Source organism: Plectrocnemia conspersa, unplaced genomic scaffold, assembly GCF_051122295.1.
Source record: "Plectrocnemia conspersa isolate PC_06_02 unplaced genomic scaffold, ASM5112229v1 ptg000009l, whole genome shotgun sequence".
NCBI lineage: Eukaryota > Metazoa > Arthropoda > Insecta > Trichoptera > Polycentropodidae > Plectrocnemia > Plectrocnemia conspersa.
The window spans coordinates 11,371,699-11,391,840 of NW_028277173.1; the positions used below are offsets into that span (position 1 = coordinate 11,371,699).

General features: G+C 34.8%; 3 protein-coding genes across 5 annotated transcripts; 1 reads left to right on the top strand and 2 right to left on the bottom strand.

The window, feature by feature from the left end:
• Positions 1 to 357: 357 nt before the first annotated feature.
• Positions 358 to 5,597, bottom strand: NAT1 (N-acetyltransferase 1). Of its 3 annotated transcripts, none has more exons than XM_088191733.1 (12): positions 5,552 to 5,597; positions 4,790 to 5,055; positions 3,796 to 4,715; positions 3,586 to 3,722; positions 3,359 to 3,508; positions 3,134 to 3,243; positions 2,850 to 3,066; positions 2,597 to 2,775; positions 2,386 to 2,520; positions 2,076 to 2,327; positions 1,826 to 2,009; positions 358 to 1,752 (listed from the first exon to the last, which is right to left on the bottom strand). In XM_088191733.1, the coding sequence occupies exons 3-12, from the start codon at positions 4,563 to 4,565 to the stop codon at positions 1,568 to 1,570; spliced, it is 2,319 nt and encodes a 772-aa protein (XP_088047859.1). In that variant the 5' UTR covers positions 4,566 to 4,715; positions 4,790 to 5,055; positions 5,552 to 5,597; the 3' UTR covers positions 358 to 1,567. The 3 variants fall into 3 exon arrangements, with proteins under 3 accessions (XP_088047859.1, XP_088047858.1, XP_088047860.1); XM_088191732.1 differs by having other exon boundaries at positions 3,134 to 3,288; XM_088191734.1 differs by lacking the exon at positions 3,359 to 3,508.
• Positions 5,598 to 8,793: 3,196 nt separating this feature from the next.
• Positions 8,794 to 13,963, bottom strand: LOC148231918 (interferon-inducible double-stranded RNA-dependent protein kinase activator A homolog). Its single transcript, XM_088193172.1, has 5 exons — positions 13,806 to 13,963; positions 12,052 to 12,363; positions 9,553 to 9,768; positions 9,349 to 9,484; positions 8,794 to 9,280 (listed from the first exon to the last, which is right to left on the bottom strand). Exons 2-5 carry the CDS (start codon positions 12,361 to 12,363, stop codon positions 9,018 to 9,020), a joined length of 927 nt encoding a protein of 308 aa, XP_088049298.1. The 5' UTR covers positions 13,806 to 13,963; the 3' UTR covers positions 8,794 to 9,017.
• An 804-nt stretch (positions 13,964 to 14,767) lies between these two features.
• On the top strand, positions 14,768 to 18,365 carry LOC148231919 (mitochondrial disaggregase-like). The gene is made up of 11 exons (XM_088191921.1): positions 14,768 to 15,049; positions 15,137 to 15,188; positions 15,262 to 15,461; positions 15,533 to 15,762; positions 15,834 to 15,939; positions 17,001 to 17,179; positions 17,246 to 17,407; positions 17,470 to 17,632; positions 17,716 to 17,921; positions 17,991 to 18,123; positions 18,183 to 18,365. The coding sequence occupies exons 1-11, from the start codon at positions 14,809 to 14,811 to the stop codon at positions 18,305 to 18,307; spliced, it is 1,797 nt and encodes a 598-aa protein (XP_088048047.1). The 5' UTR covers positions 14,768 to 14,808; the 3' UTR covers positions 18,308 to 18,365.
• The last annotated feature ends 1,777 nt before the right edge of the window (positions 18,366 to 20,142 follow it).

The following is a 20,142-nucleotide window of genomic DNA, read 5'->3' on the forward strand; positions in this document are numbered from 1 at the left end:
TTAAGCACTCCTGCGGCGATTCTCTCGCATCTTATCTTAATTATAGTGACTGTCGCTAGAATGTTCGTTACTTCCCGAAGATTATGCAACAATGCGATTAACCTAATTGGGAACGATACTATTAAGAGAATCGCCGCTTTAATAAGAATGTAAAAAATAATTAATGCATAAATTACTATTTAACATTAACAAATCACTATTAAACATTAAAAATATATATATATGTATATATAATATTCATTATAAGATTGACGCATTCCTAGGTATCTGAAATCTCATCATGTCGAGAACGACATATTAATCATCACATACAATTACCTAAAAAATTAAAAACTGGGATATAGTGATATTCACAAAGATGGCGCAGTTTCAGTTTATTTTAATATATATATACGAGAATGATTACAATACACTTTTGAATCCACAATTAAAAAATACCTACAAATAAACACAGTATAAAATAGTTTTTAAAAGTTTGGAAATTGAAAAATTCATACATTTTATTATATCACTTTCCCAACGTTCCGACTTGTTATGAACGTATTCATTATACTAGCGTTAATGTATATTACGGTATGTTAGTTTCGCCTCACTACAGGATCAGTCAAAGGTAACATAATTTTTCTAAAAGAATTAAAGCTGGTATAAATTCATCGAAAACAGACTGTTATATCATACAATATTCATCCGGTGCGAGTTTCCTTCGAGCGATCGACTCAACGGGCGACAAAATCGGGTCCAACGAAATATATATATTTATATAAAATTAAACCAACACAATAAATCGTATATATGCACTGCAAAGTTTGTTAGTGGCAGTTCATAAAGGAGTGTAAAATAATAATTAACAAAATCATCTCGACGATAAGTAAGCATAGTAGTCGGTTGAGAAATATTTGGAAGTAGAAATTAAAATTGCAATTTACACAATTAATATATTTAAACATAGACAGCGTATAAAAAAATCTTTGAATATAAGTTAAAACAATCACAGCAAAAAGGGGATCCACAAAAAAGATCTCACTTTGATATATAAAGTTATACGTGTACGAAAACAAATTATGAAAAAAATTAAGAAGTACACCTTCGGCTCCGTCGACTTGTCTTTTTGTATCTCGACAAAAAAACAAACAACGCGCTGTCGGGCAATTATGCACGGAGTTACGTTGAATTTTTTATCAGATTTTTAAATTTAAACAACCTTTAAATTAATTTGGTTACAAAAGTGTATATTGGCCAAAGACGATGGCCGTTACTCACCACCGTAACATTTTTCTTTTAAAGACGTAATTTCGACGGCAGTGATCTGTGTTTTTATTTTTTGTGGATTTCAAGAGTTTGCAAAAAGCACAAAACTCGTCTTACTTTTTAAATTCACTAGTATTTAATACTTTTGAAACAAAAGTTCCATACATTTTCATCCATAATATATTGAAAAGCGACTACCCGACGTTAGATATGTAGGACACGATGTCGTTTGAGAAGCGCTGCTTTTCAACATATTTATGAATTGGCCAATATCTAGTTCATTTTTTTAATATTTATAATATTTTATATAAAATACCACTTATTCGTCAGTCTCATCTGAATCACTCTCGGCATTTTGTAACCAGACAAGCCAACTGTTAACTTGGAACAGTGCGTTTCCTTTTCCCGGATAAGCGTCGGTGATATCTTCTTTCCACATGAAAAACGCATCCTCCTCGCAAATCTCAGAATCGTATAATGCCATAAACCATTTTAATAACATTCCTAGAAATAAAATCGAGAGTCAAAAATCACATTGAGCATTTTTATATTATAGTAAAACAAGAGATCTACTAGCCTTTGGGAAAGTTGAGAGAATAACAATAAGCTTGCAACGAATGAAGAGCCATAAGCTGAAGTTGGAGATTCTGGTGTAGGAAAGATCGTAAGACTGGAGTGTATCGCGCGAGAAGAGCGCACTCTTTTTCCGTCAGAGCGACAGCTTTGTCGCCGACGGGCGCTCCGGGCGTCGCGGTCACCTCCTGTTTTAAAAAATTCGATTAGCGGCGAGCTTATTTAAGAGAGCGCATAAAAGACTTGGCAAATACCTGAGTGATGTATTTAATCAACACGGTGACGAGCGCGTTGATAAAACCGGGATCGGAATGATACGGAGCGTCCAGATTTTCCTTGATCCATTTGTAGAATTGATTCGGATTAGGATCGGCCTGCAACTGCTTCGATAATTCGGCTTGTATGCGCAACAGGGGGAACAAGAACGACAAGCTGCGCTCTTCTAGAATTTCGGCGAGTCGCTCCTTAGTGCGTTCGCTCGCCGGCAACAACGACATCAAGTTAACCTGATAAAACGACATTTATTATTAATTAATTCCTTAACTTATCGTACGTTTATATTACCTTGCTGCTGTTGTACGACTCGGTGAGAGCTTGCTTGCCCAAGGTTTTGTTCAACTGCTGCAGAACGAGCAAGAACAGCGGATAATGAGTTCCGTTTTCGGTTATAGCGGCTATCTCGGCGAGCATGATCAGTCCCTATGAATTAAAATTCGCAATTAGTATTCCTATTTCGTCGGACGTAAAATATATCTCGTTATCGACGGTCGCAGACCTGTTGCATCGAATTAGTCAACAGCTGAGCCACAGCCGTTCCGATACGAGGAGTCGACGCTTCGCGTTGAGAAATGACCGCAGCGAGCGATCGAAAACCGTCAGTGCATACGATCGTAGTAAGCAAAGACGCCTTCTTTAATGTCATTAAAAATTCGACACATTTCTCCGCCTGAGTATCTGTAAAATTAGCATATAAAATAAAAAATGTATAACGGCTTATGCTAGCGAGCGGAATTAAAAAAAAAGCTTACCTGATTTTTCCAGAGCGTAATTAAGTACAGTAAACGGTACGTCTTTGACGACTTTATCGGGAACTTTGATATTATTATATGCCTCCAAAGCTATCGATATCGGATCTTCTGGCAATTTTTCATCAGCGGGCTTCTCTTCTTGAGACGCTTCGTCTTCTTTCGTGAGATCGTCTAAAATACCGGTTACCTTTTTCAACACCTCTTCCCTATTCGGTCCCTGTAGAAAAATGAGCGTTAAAAATATTTTCAAACGACTCGACGAAGCGAACCGAAAAAACGGAGACCTTGTCCTTCTTCATCTTGCTGGCTTTGTCTTGCGCTTGCTTAATGGTGATGGCAGATTCTTTGAGCAGCGATCCGGGCTGTAAGTTAGCGGCGGACGACTTCGGAGGACCTGATAAGAAATCGCCTCCGCTATTAGAATTCGGTCTCAAACCGCCTAAAACGATACCGTGGTAATTTTCAACTACCGATCGACAACGATAAAAACAACTCGTCTGCGAAACTACCTGATTGAGGCTGGAGAGGCAGAGATTGGGGTTTGAGATTGTTGGCTTTATAAAGCAACGAATTGGCCGCCGGCCTCATTTGCAAATCTTCCACGGCGCCGGGCAATGCCATACTCTTTTTGAAACGAGGCGCTAGATCTTTGGCGCCAACTAAAATATACATAAAAACACAATCACTCCGAGCGAACTATCGCTAGAAGGATAAATTAGAAAAATTGAATAAATACCGTTATTGCTCGGATGTTTATTAAAGCCGACGCCTGGTTGTCGCTGATTGAAATTTCCGAAGCTGCCTTGCTGGTTGCGACCTCGGAAACCGTCGCGACCTTCGCTTCTACTGCTGCCGTACCCGTTGGATCCGAATCTAAAACGACGAGGATATCGGTGGAATGAACGGATCGAAAGCGGCTTATTAAATAAAATTCGAAGAGACTTACTGATATTTATCGTGGTGAGAAGGAAGGTGAATGAGATTATCGGACGACGAGTTGAAGGAGAGAGGAGAGAGCATGATGTCGTCCATTCCCGCTCTGGTCTTCAAGCTGGATCGGAACAGCGAGTCCCCGGCGACGGAGTTGTGGTTCTGCTGGCGAGATCGATCCGATCCGCCGCCGCGTCCTCCGTAACCGGAACGCAAGTCGTCGTCCCTGCTCAGCTGCTGAATGGGCACTGGCCCCTCGGCGGCGACCGCCTTTCTTGGCACCCATCCGTTTTTTCTCAAATCGATCAGGTCGCGCAACATGAATCGGATGCGCGGGGTCAGCTTTTCGCACTTGGATAATATGTCCATACGTTCAAAGTACTGATCCATGAGGCCCCTCCCCCTCTCCGTGTCCAGGATGCGGCCGCAGGTTCTGAACAACTGCGCCAGGCACTCCAAGTCTTGCTGGTCGAGCGCCTGCCTCGACTTCTCCAGCAGCTGCAAGATGCACTTGCGCACGATGCTCTCGGGCAGGATCTCCAGTTTGGCCAGCTCGCCGATGAACTTGATGTTTCCCAGCATCTTGGATTTGGCGACGTAGCGTCGCTCCTCGTCCTCGGGAGACAGCGTACCTCCATGTTGATCGAAGGTGTTGGTGACGGCGGATCTGTTTTCGAACTCGCTTCGGCACTTGTTCAAGAGGAGAATGTCGAACGTGCAGCTTTGGCTCTCTTTCTCGAAGTTGGGTACTTCTTCTGCTAGTCTCTTGCAGAGCTGCGCATACATAGACGAGTAATTGGGCTCGTCTAAGGCCTTGTCGAAGATGAGGATGATGACGCCCCTGATGATGGTCTCGGTGTTGAGGCCGATGCTCAGCAGGTCATCGCTCAACTTTTGAAATTTTTCGGGCGTGAGTTTATTGAGGAGACCTCGAACCTGCAAGGGGACAAAGGGGCGAGTGACAACACCGACACGGCCGATCGCTTCATCATCTTACATTACAAGTTTACCTTTCGAAAGATAGGATCGTTCTCCGACTCAAAAGCGAGGGCATCCTGATGCTTTAGCGTTGAGGGCGGGACCCAGCGTCGCTTGGCGGAGAGGACAGGAGCCCTCTCCGAGACACGAACAACTGGCCCCTCTTGCCTGGGGCTCTCCGTCTTGCTGGCGTGGAACGCACCGCCGCGACCACTCTCCGACTTCCCCTGCGCGACGATGGCGACGCCGGCCCGCCTGGACTCCTGGACGCTTGGTCTCCGCCGACCGACTCGAAAATCTGCAAAACGAACGAAACGCACGTCGCGCCGTCATCGCGAGGTCAAGGACCCCGATCGATACTCGACGTCGATGGCCGAGCGAGAGCTGCGCGCGCATCCCGTGCAACCCCGCAGCCCTCGACTGCACCGCGAATCCGCGATCTCGCGATCCGGCGATCCGGCGATCCCGCGATCCCGCGACCCGTAACCTTGCCCTCGTTCCGAAGACCGAGACCGAGACCGAGACCGACTCTAACGGTAACGGCGCGGGCGGCCGCTTCTCGCTCCGAATCGTCCGTCGTCACGGCTGGAGACCGCCGCGGCGCCCCTCGCGCGGCGGAGATTCGCGAACGCAACCCGAAATAAAATGGCGCACGAACAAAGGAACGACGAATATCCCGATTATCGCTCGCCTACGCTCCGAAAATCACGGGGGCGAACGGAAACGGCTCGGCGCCCGCGCTCGTTCGCGCTCGATTCGCGGGGAGAGACGATGCGACGAACGTAGAAACTTACGTCGATCGCGAGCGTCCGCTTCTATCGAAGGACTTCGTCGACGTCCGGCGGCGGGGCGGCGACGGTGCTTTAGATGTTGCCACCGCGAAAAATTACAACTACGCCAGCTCGTTACTGCGAGTCGCCGATGAACCGTTATTTTTTAACACTCGATTATTTTAACAGATATGTACATTTAAATAAATACTCTATTCTATAAAACTAATGTAAGCCTAATCTTTTTAATTATTTTCATAGTTATTTATAAGGTGTTCACTTTTCGGACCAATGGTCGCAGTAATGCGCAAATAATTCCTTTTAAAGAATAATTATTATTTATATTTCTCATTTAAATTGTCTACCTTTTTTAATTTAGAAATCCATTATCGAGAACATAATTATATTATCTTAAATTGGCATCCACTACGTCTTTGTTTATTTCATTTTAATTTTTCTTTTGAAAAATATTGTCCTAGATGGTTTTCATAAAATATGTGACAGGTTTTTCATGAAACTTTTACCCTCCCTAAATCCGAAACATAATTTATGATTTAAATATTTTAAGAAAATATGAGGCAATTATCGCTTGATTTTATAGACTTATATTCAAAAACACACCATCACATTTTTTTCCCTCCATTTCAAAGTTTGTGACTTTGTTTGATTGTGAAGTGTTGATTCCTAAAATCTAATCGGTGATTGAGAGTGATTTTTTTTTTAAATTATGGCTTGTATTATTTTTAATATTAGTCTTTCTTATATCTTTAACATTATCGGAAGAAAACTTATAGCCCTGTATTATACGACGTCCAACGTTTAGTAGGTAGTAGAATTATTGAGCCACCTTTTATAGGGTTGGGAAGTAGTTGAGTATGCTTGCTGTATTATATAAAATGGTCATTTTGTCTTTATCGGTAGTTCCTTCATAATTCTTTCATTTATCGTGTGGCGGCGTTCTGACAGTTCCAGTGCTGCTACACCACCGCTCAACTTGAGGAGCAGGTGGTTTTTAACAACTGACAACACATTCTCTCTCTCTCTCGCCATGACCAAGGCCTAGCACGCCGCGTCCCCGCCAGCTTTCCAAAAAAGGTCGTTTAATTAAATAGCCTTCAAAAAACACATACGCTACAATCGAATCATATCCCAGTGCCTTTTTAATATACAGCTTATTTAATAATAATAGATTGAACTTCTTTAAGAGTGAAATTCCTAATTGGCAAGTCAAGTTGAAGAGGTGAGCTTAATAGTCATTTCCCTGAGAGGAAGGTTTCAGCAAATTCTTTAGCTATTTCCTTGTTTTCTCTAGCCCATTTCTCATTAAATAGTCTGACCGGTGGTATAAATTGTTGAGACTTATTTATTCTATTCGTTACTTTGCATAAGAGTAATCTGTAGCTTCAGTGGCGTTGAATTCTTTAAATATTCCTGGATTGATTAATTTGTACTGTTTTTATTAGAGTGTTTTTATCGTGCAGAATTTGTGCGTTGGGTTTTATAACTATGCTATAATTTAGTTTGATAAGTCAAGATTCGATTCAGCCATTAAATAATTCTGGGATTACTTTTAATACAGTAAAGTTAACCAGTTTTTTTGCGATCCGAAAGCCAGTATGTAGGCTCCTTATAGGCTGTTGTTATTCGAGGATTTTTGGCGTTAAAATCATCTCCGACGAAAGTTCTGCTTTCCAGTGGTTTGAAGAAGTCTGTGTATTGCTTTTGCATAATTTGAGGCTTAGGAGGGCTATATATAGCTATAAATTTATTAGCCCTATGCTGTCTTCGGCTTTGACACTGGTGGCTTGAAAATAATGTTCTTGTATTTTGGTTTCTCGTAGTGTTTTAAAGAAGTTTTTATTAGAATACTGCACTTCCTCCGCGAGCAGAACCGTCCGGGTGTTCAGTATAATAAATGTTGTACATTCAAATTTGACTAAAAATTTTCAGAAGCAGTTATCTATCCATGTTTACGATCAGACAGGAGACTTATACCATATTGATTTTAATTTTTATGCACTGCAAAGAAATTATACTTCAGATCAAATTAAACAAAAAATGCCTTTCTTGGCCTCCCTTTCTTTAGATAATTTTATGACAAATAATTTTACGATTTAATACTAATTTTCAATAATTTATATTTGAAATTTATCTGAAATAATGTAAACATACTACAGATGTGAAAATAAGAACTTATTTTTCTTTTATTGGAAAAAAAATACTTCAATCTGTTATTGTATTTTTATTTTAGTTTGAAAACGACATATGTTTTCATTAATTCGTGTAGCGCAGTGTATTTTTTCACGAATAGGTAAAAGCACTCATTACTGTTAATAGGGAAATAACCAATAAAACTATAGAAAACATCCATCATATAGTACACGAATAAATCATTACTCAAGTTATATTTGTAAAAAAACAATAATCAAAATCAAATACCTCCATTTTGACACGCAGCAATATATTTTAATTTTAAATGATATTTTTGTATAAGAAATGTACATTTACTCATGCAGCGTTTTATTTAATATTTTAAGTGTAAATTTGCTATCTCTACTGTTGTAATCTAGTCATAAATTTGTTTGGAAAGTGACCTATGAACAAGTACAGATGAGAGTATGCTATTTTTGTTAGTGGACAATAACTCTATATTCATAGAAATGTATATCAAAGTATGCGCCGAGGATTTTGAGAAAATCATATTTCTTTTTACCATAAGACATGGGTTGATACGGGTAGGTAAATAAATAAGACGATTATTACTTTTACAACTTCTAATTTACGTGGCCGTGAGAGCAATGGAAACGTTGGTGAAACGTCAAAGCTTAAGTTATCAATAGGTAGGTAATCGAAAAATACATAAAAATTCACGATAAACGATGAAAAACTGCGCAGACGCATGTCACTACTTGCAACGCAACAGAATAAACCCTATCGCTCCGTTCCACTCCGTCCCGTTATGTTATGTAATGTTTAAGTTTGAATATTTTCATTTTTGTAGGTAATATATTGATGGTGTCAAAATAAAAAAATTAAGTCTTGATTAGTTTTTTTAAATGGTATATAATTCGTCTCCATTGGTCCATAGGCCACTTTTGCCCAATATCTTTAAATGTCAAAGCTAAGTTGATATGTTAACAGAAGCATGTGAAAAATTTATTTCATATTAACAACTAAAATATTCAATAGAATGTTCTATCTATAATAGTAAAATAAATATCTGTCCACAAATCGGTTCATATGAATGTAAGGAATAAAAATAAATCTTCTGTTAATAATATTTATTTATATAAATCACACACATAGAGTATCAATTTTTTAAGTCGAAAAATCATTATTTACTTTTAAAAACTACATATAAACAGTACAAAAGATTAATAAAAAACAAAATTTATATATGTTATTCTTAAGTTACACTTAATACGTTATATGATTTGGTTTGATAAGACTAATTTCATTAAGAAATATGGAATTTTTATAAATCAGTATCTTACAGTACAGTTATAATGTACTTTATAAGATCATCTGCAGCTTTTCTTTTCGCTTCCAAGTCCGTTTTTCCCAATGCTATCATACAAATGGGGGGATTTGCGTGTGGCACATTTAAACATCTGATTATGGTAGCATTTTTAGATGGTAAAGTTGTCCATGTGAAACTTAATTCTAACGATTCCAGGATTGATTCGCATTTCACGATCGGATCGAGGCCAGTCTCGGGCAATCGTCTTTCTAAGTCTTCACGTTGCTCTTTACCTGAAAATTAGTCAAGTGTGAAAACAAAATAAAACAATAGAAATATATTCAGTATCCTGTCGACTGACTTAAAGAATTACTAAATGCCAAATGATACTCAGATATCACTTGACCTAGTTTCGGTCTCCAAGTTGTAGGGTTATCCATATTATTGTACTTTTCTGCAGCCACATCGGACATCCTTGCGATTTGAGCCTCTTGTTCCTTTTTAAGCGATACGTTTGTACAATAAATCGGTGACGATAAAATTCTCATATTTTAGGACATAATACCTCAATATCGGTGATTCTTTTAGGAGCATGAGTGCTGAAATATTCCAATACTTTGCCGGCTGCTAATTGTCTGGCATTTTTTTTGGTAGATGCCATAGCCGTTTGCTCGATGGATGCCACTTTACATTTCACAGTAAATATTTTGCTGTGAGGTGGACCAGATTCGGACAATAAGTCATATTCCGGACAGGACATAGAATATTCCACGCACATGTCCTATAAAGTAAATATAAATAAAAATATAAATGCGTCATAATGTACTCCGGTAAATAAAAAACAAAAACTTGTTTAAAAAAATAATCATGTTTAGATGAGTAATCGATAATCTTTGAAGAACTAACAGTCTTGAAAAATAAAAAACATATTTGACAAAAAAAAATAAAAAAACTTGATTCTAGTTAACTATCAGTGTGTGTTCTGGTAGAACATCGTCAAAGATAAGTAAAGCAAATGTGACTGCAAGTTTGCTTCAAACTCTTTATACATCAAGAGTTACAGCAGTAGGGAAAAACTTTCAATTTTCAGCATGTTATGCTGCCGGTGTAAAATACAGGAATAAAATTAGAGCAAGAAAATTAAATAGAAAGAGAATACATATTTTAAATTGTTAGATTTTTAAATAAATATAAACAGCTATTTGATTTAGCGTGTTCAGTATATGTTATTAATTCTAGCTTGGCGAAACTAAAGAAAATTCATTAAAGTAAAGAATTTAAAATTATTATTTATATGAATTATGTCTAAGTCATTTTAAATATAAATTAATAAAGAACATTTTCTTTTGCTCTCGTAGTGCATCGTAACAGAGTATTGGGTCAAGTGTTCGTTTCTATGGCGTGTTTGAACTAGAGCATAAAGAAATTTGCACATGGAAAGCAGAGTGGGCTAGACCAGTGATTCCCAACCCAGAGTATGCGTTTGATTGCTATGGGGTATGGAAAAGATGAATCAATAATTGTGAACGTACGGAACTTATACATTATATTAAACATAAAAGTTTATTTCTTATTATATTCTAAAAATATACAAATAATTTTACTTTGAAAAAAATTCTACGTTGAGTAATGTGCTGAAACCTTCCTTCCTAATTACACAAACTGCGTGATGTATTTATTAGTAAACTTTTCACTGTTTTCTTATTCTGTTTCATTTCCCATCTTTCTCACTTGTGTTGCTGGTGTTCAAAAGAGTCAATCAGTCTGATAAAACACGTTTGACGCGTGGCATCTGTGGCAGTGGTGTCATCTTCGTTTCAGTAAATTCAACGCTCATTGGTTAATCAAAGTCAATATAATGAGCAATCATATCTTAATTTTAAATAATTTTATATATCATTTAAGGTTAGATATGGATCAGTTAATAGATAACCGTATTTCATTATAATTATCTTTTGAGTATAAATACTAAACATGTTACATGCATTTTATAATTACTTTGAATTTTTATCAAACAATTTATAAGAGCAGCAGTGTGGCAAGATAATAGAAAAGTAGAACTAAGCAACGAGCACATCTTAACTACGCCTTCACAATTAAACATTTTTTAAAAACTTCATCAAACAGAGCTTATTACGACTGCTGCTGCAATTCTATTTATTCATTGTTACAACAAATTAACTACACAAAATACAAACATTTTTTTAATGCAAGTAAAAAATGGTTGGGAGCAATTGGCCTAGATCAGGGGTTCCCAACCTGTTTGTATCCTAGAGCGCATTTTACAATATCGGTAGGGCGGCGGGCACCACCTGACTCGTCAAAGATTCCTTTTTTGCCACTTACAGGAGCTATAATCGGAAAAAAGTCGGCGATCTCGGCCGATTTCAGTTGTAGCTTCGGTTTGGACAACTTCGAGAGAGTGTAGTAGGGGCTTAACAAATAATTAAAAATAATTTAAATTTTTAATTAGTGTTTGTGAAAAAAATTCTATTGCGGTCGAATAGTGGCGGGCGCACACAAATCGGTCTGCGGGCGCCATGGCGCCCGCGGGCACGGGGTTGGGAACCCCTGGCCTAGATGGTTATATATGAATCATCAGCGTCCGCCAAGCATCATACCAGAGCATATTTTCATCGCATTTGCTAGTGTTTTAAAAACCTTTTATATGTAAGATTAAACTTTTATTAACTATATTATCGAAAAGTTAAAACAGTTGTCACACTACTTTTACATACGTGGTTTATCGTCAGTTAAGTCAGCTCTCCGTTTTTTTTTAACCCTTTACAGCAGCTGATATTTTTGCATGCCATTTCGCACTTTGCTATTGTGTGTTGGGAGAACCCATTTATGCCATAAATTCTTGAAATATTTGAGTTCAAAAAATTAAAATGTTTTTAAATATATAAAAATAACCATATTACAATGCTCAAAGGTTCATGGCACCTTTTGGTGCCCAATGCATACCGGCGATTTTCTTGATGGCATCTATAGATGCTATCCGCGGTCAAAGGGTTAATAGACGTATAACAAATTTGATTGTTAATTCAAATTTAAATAATACCTGTAGTTTCCCAACATTATTAGTGGGTATTACTGCTTCCGTAGATTGGACTTTGTCTTTCGGAAGGCTGTAGTTGAGATCGGGAGTTGGCGTGTATTTTCCTGCGCTCTGTAGTTTTTTTAACATCAATTCAGCGGCCAACTGCTTGGCTTCTTTTTTTGTTCTGGCTTTGCCGACAGCGAATCGTTGACAAATGTGAACATTGCATTGAAATTCACCAGGCGTCGTTTGCTCCAAAAAATTATAGATAGGAGTTTCGCTGTGTTTAACGGCGTACTCTTGCAACACCATTATGGGTGTTTTACCCGTCATCTATATAAATGGGAGAAAAACATTAATAAACAATTTATATTTCAATTAATAATTAATATTCCTAAGACAATCCACAAAAAGAAAAATGTAGCAGGTTTCCTTAATGGAACAAAGAAACATCTTTGTGCATTAAGTATTTTTTTATATTCTGTTTATGCTTATATTAAGTTTTATATGTAGGCTTGGATTATATTTGTTTAGTATATAAATAATTAGCTATATTAGCAAAATAAATAATTCTATGCAAATTCATCAAATTAACAATGAAAAAAGTGCAACGCTGGCTATAATAAAAACTCAAGATGATTTTGATTCTTTCAACCGGCTGAGACAAGCCAATGCTGTCGCACGCTTACTTTTGAAAAAGTCATTCAGAAGTACATAATAATCCAGGAATGGCAGTCAATTACCCCAAACGGGGTAAAAAATATAATATAGGGTGTAGGGTAGGGGGTAAAATATAACTTATTACATTTTTCACAAAAATGTAATAAGTTTTATTTTTTACTAGAATAACAAACAAAAAGGTTTGCAGTCATTTTTTGAACTTCGCTCCAACAATGAAACATGCATTCAATTTCAAGAGGTGCAAACTAGGAGTTAATATTCATGAAATAAAAATGTTAGAGTAAATTGCTTTGACATAAAAAAGCCTTAATTTATGTTCCATAAAAACGATAAAAACATATTTTCAGTGAAATTCTTTAGTTCCCTAATGAGATTTTTAGTAATTTTGTCTGTTACTACTTGCTTAAATTATGCAATGTATTTTTTAGTGGATTATTTTGTTATTAGTATTATATTTTTAAAATTGATATTTATCCTGTTTTAAAAAAAAATAATAATTATTATATTTAAAGAGAATAATGGCTGCACAGCTAATTGAATCTCTAAATTTTCTTTAAGAAATATAGTTGATTATTATAAAAACATCCAAAATATTTACGATGCGCTGGTAATTATTTCTAAGCATTTTCTTATAGAGAAATATTAGTACATGAGTAAAATTTTCGAAATTTTTATTATTACTTTTATTTATTATGAGCAGCAAAGAGGTATTTATTCTTCAGATCCTATTTCATATTTTTGTAAATCAATAATGTAAAGAAATTTTGTATTTATAATTGACTTTCATCAATTTTTATACATCAATAAAATTACATTCCGTGTAGAGATTTTTGGACCTACTCGGGTACTTGGCGTCGTCGATACAACAACGAATTATATGAGCCAGATCAGGAGTCTGATATCGTCAAGTATATCTAAACACAAGGTCTCGGGTGACTCGAACATATGTCCGGCATGGCGAAGATATTAACGTCTAATATAAATCCGAGTTTTCTAAGGTTTTTGGTTGCTTTAAAGAAAGGGGCTTTGTACCTAACTCTCTAATATATAAATGTATACATTGTGAGATAAAATAGTAATATTTTAATGCATACTTTACGACTTTTTGTCGAACGGCGATATCAGCCAGGGCAATAGTAACTGACACTACAATGTTGCCAGCTGCTAATAAAACCGACACTTGACATGCGCAATATAAGCGATCAATAAATCATTACAGTTAATCCCCGTTCATCACGACCCCGGCGAGTGCGAATCATTATATCGCTACCGACAATTTTAAAAATAATAGTGTCTTTGGAAAAGTAAATTAAAAATTATTTAAATGGTAGAAAATGGTGACAAATTCAGAGCTGTAGGAAGTTATTTTAAATTGGATTGCATTAATCACGATTTTTACATGATCGGATTTTTTAAATGAAATTTAAGTAAAATAATAATATATTTACACGTAATGCTCAATACAAGCTATTTAAAATAAGGTCTAATTTATAAACTAATCTGGTTTTAGCAGCGGAGGATCCAGGAATTGATAAAGTGGTAGTCATTCATAATTATTTTCCAAAAAAATATTTTTTTTTGTTTTAACACATATTTCGTATTTATTTATCAAATATTTCTTAGAAAGAAATTATTTTGTACTAAATAAAAATTTAAGCTTTTTCGATTTATGAAACTTCCTCTTTCTACGTAAATTCCCAGTTCTTGTCGAACTATAGAGTCTGTATTGATATTTTTTTATGAGTGGTATAATGAGGCGTGCGAAAATAACAATGCACTATGTTAAAACGTTTAAATTTTCTGTGTACATATTTTTAAGTGATTTTAATTGATATATGTATATTTTATAAATATTTAAGGATTTTAGAGAGGGTTAGAAATATTCTTTGCCTTTGGCGCCAAAGAAAAAAGAGCCAACCCTGTATTTATACAATATTAGGCGGTATATTTTTATATTGACAGATTAATTAGAATTACAAATAATATCTTTTATTTTTTATTTAGTATTTATTTAAATATTTTTTTGTAAGATTATGGTGCTATGGCCAAAATTATCGAGTGACAGATAGTCGCCCGGTGTTTCCGAATGGGTACGAGATGTTTACGCAGGGGTTGAAGTTCAGCGGTAAACTGTGTAGTGATTTTATAAAATTTGCATCACGAATAGTCAAAAAAGACAAGAGAAGCTATTCCATTCAGAGCGATTTGCTTCGTTATTCGCATTTGGCATTTAAAAGCAATGTAAATCGAAACTTTAATTTTATACTACCCAATTTTCACACTTTAACTTATGGAACCGTCGCTGTGGTATTGGCCAGTTCTCAATATGACACACGCGGTAAGCAATATAAAAATAAACTAAAACTAATATTTCATCATCTTGTAAATATTCTCATCATTTTGTTTATTTATATTTTTATTTCAGAAACTTCCGCCTTTATAGCCGCACAATCAGGAAACGCTGATGACATTAATAGGTAATCATAAATACAAAAATTGAAAATTTCTATTATGTTTCCATTTATAATAAAAACAAAAACTTGAATATAGACTGTGTGGCATTGATAAAAATAAAGTATCACCTGATTTACGGCACGAATTAGGATGGACGCTATTGATGACCGCTTGCATAAACGGAAACACGGAAGCTGTTCAAGCTTTATTGAAGTGTGGGTCTCAAACAGACTTACAAGATGAATATATGAATAATAGAAAGACTGCCTCAATTTTGGGTTTAAATCCATTATCAGGTTTTATAATAGTTTTCAAATGATATTTTAACATTCATTAGAGTGTAACAAAAATAATTTATATTAACTAGTCTTGCGTAAAAGAGAAGAAGAGTTTTGTCCTATGTTGAATGGCCGAGCAACATATGCAGGTTTTACAGCATTGCATTATGCTGCACTTGCTGATGTTTCGAATATTACAAAATTATTATTAGAAGCTGGTGCAGATCCTACGTTACGCGATAATGCTGGAAGGAGACCGTTAGATTATGCTAGAAGTGACAGTGAATCTATCAAGCTATTAGAAACATACACTAAAGAAGTAACACTAAAAAATATAATAGTTATTTACTTCCAGGATTGCACAATTGTTTTCAATTGTTTTATTTTTAGAGAGAAGCACAATTTCAATTGGAAGAACGAAAACGATTTCCTTTGGAACAAAGACTTAGACAATTTATCGTTGGACAACGATGTGCAATTAATACAGTTGCTGCAGGTTTAATTAATTATTATCATTATCATTACATGTTATTAAAAGAAAACTGTCACAACACAATCTTAATATATTTGCACGAGTTGCATAATATTAAAATATTATTAGTAGGCACTATTATGCAAATCAAAATCTTAAAAATGTCTTTGATTAACGAGTTAATTTTTTTGTAAGCACATCTTTTTTCTTTTATGTTTTTTACGTTATGTTGTGTTTCTTAAATTTAAATAAAATCCGTGGCTCTCAACATTTTATTCTTTGACAATAAATCAAATCACATTTAAACTTTTAAGAAAACGAAATAATGTATCATAGACTACATTTACTGAAATTTTTGTAGTTCGTATTTTATAAAAAAACATCGCATTAAACGTTTTATATTTTAAATTGGTTCCTAACTTTGTTCTGATTGTTCCTGTTGCTGGAAACACTCATTGACAAGCCCATGCGGTGAGATCTTTTCCCTTTCCCACTCTCGGGTGTTAAATGAAAGAAATGAGCATGCGGCAATTGCCTTAATTGTTAGAACTGCTTTAAACAAAGTGTCCTACGTTTCTGTTGTTTTTAATTATTTCGACAAACTATTAAAAATATTTTTTTTTCTCAAAATATCTGATACAATTAAAATGATTTTCACATATCATTGATAAATTTATGAAGTATTTATACAAAAATAAGTAATAATATTTTATTTGAAATTAAAAGCTAGTCATTTTAAAAAAGACGCCAGGGCATATGGGCGAACATGTACGCCCATATTAATCAAAGTTTTGACACTAGATTTACGAAACCTGTCAATTTGACGTGTTTTTGATTTATATTCTGATTTGGTTTGTATCAAACAGTATTTTTTTACGTCTTTTTATATTTGAGCAATTTTTATTTTCGGAAACTTCTTATTTTTGAAAATCTGGACAATATATACATATTTTTAATGAGACCCGTCAAATTGACGTATTTATTCCTGTATATCTAGTGTTAAGTTGAGACGGTTTTCTTCGAAACTGACGACATACAATTTTTATAATAATTTTATGTAATACTTATTATTTTTTCATTAAAAGCCATTAGACGTAAGGAAAACGGTTGGGCGGACGACGAACATCCTTTAGTATTTTTATTTTTGGGGAGTTCTGGAATCGGGAAAACAGAATTGGCGAAGCAAGTAGCAAAATATATTCACAAAGATAATCCGAACGGGTTTATCAGGCTCGATATGTCCGAATATCAGTCTAAGCATGAAGTGAGCATTTTTAAAGGTGCTGATTATGATTATGTGAATGTTGAACTAACTTGATGGTTATGACAGGTTGCTAAATTGATTGGAGCTCCGCCTGGTTATATAGGTCACGATGAAGGTGGTCAATTAACGCGCCATTTATCTAAACAAAAAGATGCCGTTGTATTATTTGACGAAGTTGACAAAGCCCATCCGGATGTTTTGACTGTGTTGTTACAACTCTTCGATGAAGTATGTCAAAATGCATTAACATAAAAAATAATTGATAATAAAATTGAATGCAATACACTTAGGGAAGACTCACTGACGGTAAAGGAAAGTTAATTGAATGTAAAAATGCCATGTTTGTGATGACTAGTAATCTAGCCAGTGAGGAAATAGCTAAATATGGCATTAAACTTAGAAAAGAAGAAGAAGATGTATCTAAAACCAAATTAAATATCGATTCATCAATAGGTGATTATTTCTTTATAAGAATATATATTTTTGATGACCAATATATGTACATTTATTCAACATAAATCAACTTTAATTATTAGACGAAGATAATGAAAGCGACGAATCAAACGCCGATATCACAGTGTCCCGACATTTCAAAGATAATATTGTCCGCCCTATTCTAAAAAGGCATTTCGGTCGTGATGAGTTTTTAGGGCGCATTAACGAAATTGTGTATTTCTTACCATTTTCAAGACAAGAGCTATTAACGTTAGTCAAAATGGAACTTGAATCCTGGTCTAAGAAAGTAATACCGTTTATCTAATTATTAATTGTATAATAAAATTATTTTTATTAATTTTTATTCAATTTAAAGGCAAAATCAAGACATTCTATTGAATTAAAGTGGGAAAATGGTATTTTAGGCTGTTTGGCAGATGGTTATGATGTATATTACGGTGCAAGGTCAATTAAATATGAGGTGGAGAGGCGGGTTGTGAATAAAATAGGTAATAAAAATATTAATCGATTTAATATTATCATAAATATATTGTGTTTATATTTATAGCTTTGGCTGCCGAAAAAGGCATGCTAGAAAAAGGAGCCAGTATTATGGTCACCACTGCTGAAAATGGATCTATTAATGTGACAGTTAAAAAGAAAGGAGAAGATAAATATGATGTTGTTATTTAAGTTGGTTTTGATTGTATCAAACATTGATTTGAAAAATAAAGTAAAAGTTGAATTTTAATATTTGTTTTTGTAATTAAAATAATCAACTTTTTAGATCATCTACACATTTTTATTAACATTGTTGTATTTTTATAACGCATTAATTTTCACAAAAATAATTTTACAAACGTAAGGAAAAAATGTTAACAGTTATAGGAGAAGACATTCACGGCGATCAATAGATGTAGTTGAACATTTAAAATAAAATAGAGAAACTATTATAAAAATGCTAGAATAAAAATCAATTTTCCTGGGCATCGCTGAAGTAATGGGTATTAATTTGAGTATCACACTGTGTTGTCAGCGGTATAGGCGTTTTCCCAAAATTAATATTATAGTTCAACACCAACCGTAGTAATCTATTACCGGTTACACTTAGTTTCAGGAAGATGAGTGAACTTTTTAACTTAACGCCGTTTTTCAATTATCTCTAGACCGGTAAAATCTAGGGCCTGCGATATTTATTTATGGGGCATTTGAAGAGTGTAATCTATGTTGACTCCCTTCCAGTGCTGTCAGCCAAATTTCGGAACAATGGGTTTTCGATATATACACCCATACCTCGATTTACAGGGTATCCACTTAATGTAATTTCGCTTTAACACTAAAGAAAGTGTTAAATTTAAAAAAATTTAAAAATCATTTTCGGGTAGTATCAAGAAATTTACAAGGATTTAAAAAAAATAAAACGCAAATTTTGATAATAGATTATTTCATAAGGGTTAATCCATAAGAATCTACTGCTAGATTTGCAAATTTAAAGTTAAGTTAACTTAAAAATATATTTTAATAATAATTTTGAAAATTATTAGTTTAATTTTTCTTAAATGACTATGATAATAATGATTTTGAACCAATTCTTAGGGAAAAAAACAGGTTAGATTAGAATACGGCAGCGACAAATAAGAATATCAAAATTGTTATCCCGTTTTAAGTTATGTACATATAAAGAATTGGTTAGTAATATTTTCGAGTACATATTGTTATCGTAAAGTAATAAATACTAGTTTTACCACAGTGACATGTTTTGTATTGATATACGAGAGTTCACATATATAATTGTAGGTGTACGCTTTACGTGATTTTTTTTAACTTTTCTCCCAATTTTGTATAGAATTTCATGTCTCGATTTATGCAGATTTTTATTTTTTGTAACCAATCTTCCTAAATTCGTATTAAATGTCAAGATTGGGGAAATTAACTATAAATACTGTAGGGGGCCTATTTATATATGTATATATTTAGGTTCATTATAGCCAAAACTGTGCGGCACTCTGGTAACTGGCGTAACGGACACTTCTCATGGCAGCTCTGGCGGGCTCGTGCTCCGTTCAATTGTAAACACCATGTAAACTAATACTTATAAATAAAAACACTACTGCAGCGGCTCAATCTGTGTCCCGTCGTCAAAATATATATTCTCAAAACTAGGATAATAAAGTATATGACTTTTTACTGGGAAGGACTATGAGTGCGGTTCACATTGAATGTCTAACAGCTAACCTCGCTTACGAGTTGGAGGTCCTCCTCCAGCCTGCTATGTATATGATTGTGAATCAACTATAACTTGTTATCAAAGTTGTAATCATCGAAAATAATATTAAAACATTTATAAATTCAACTTTAATAAAAAATACATTAATTTTCTAATTTCAAACAACGGGTTTCCAGAAACTTTTGCGTTTTAGCAACAGGTTTCCGGACCAAACAGAAAATCAAAATTCAATAAAAAATAATCAGAAACCCAGTTAAATGGTGCACGCTGATATTAAGAATTTGTTTGTTTGAATGAAGAA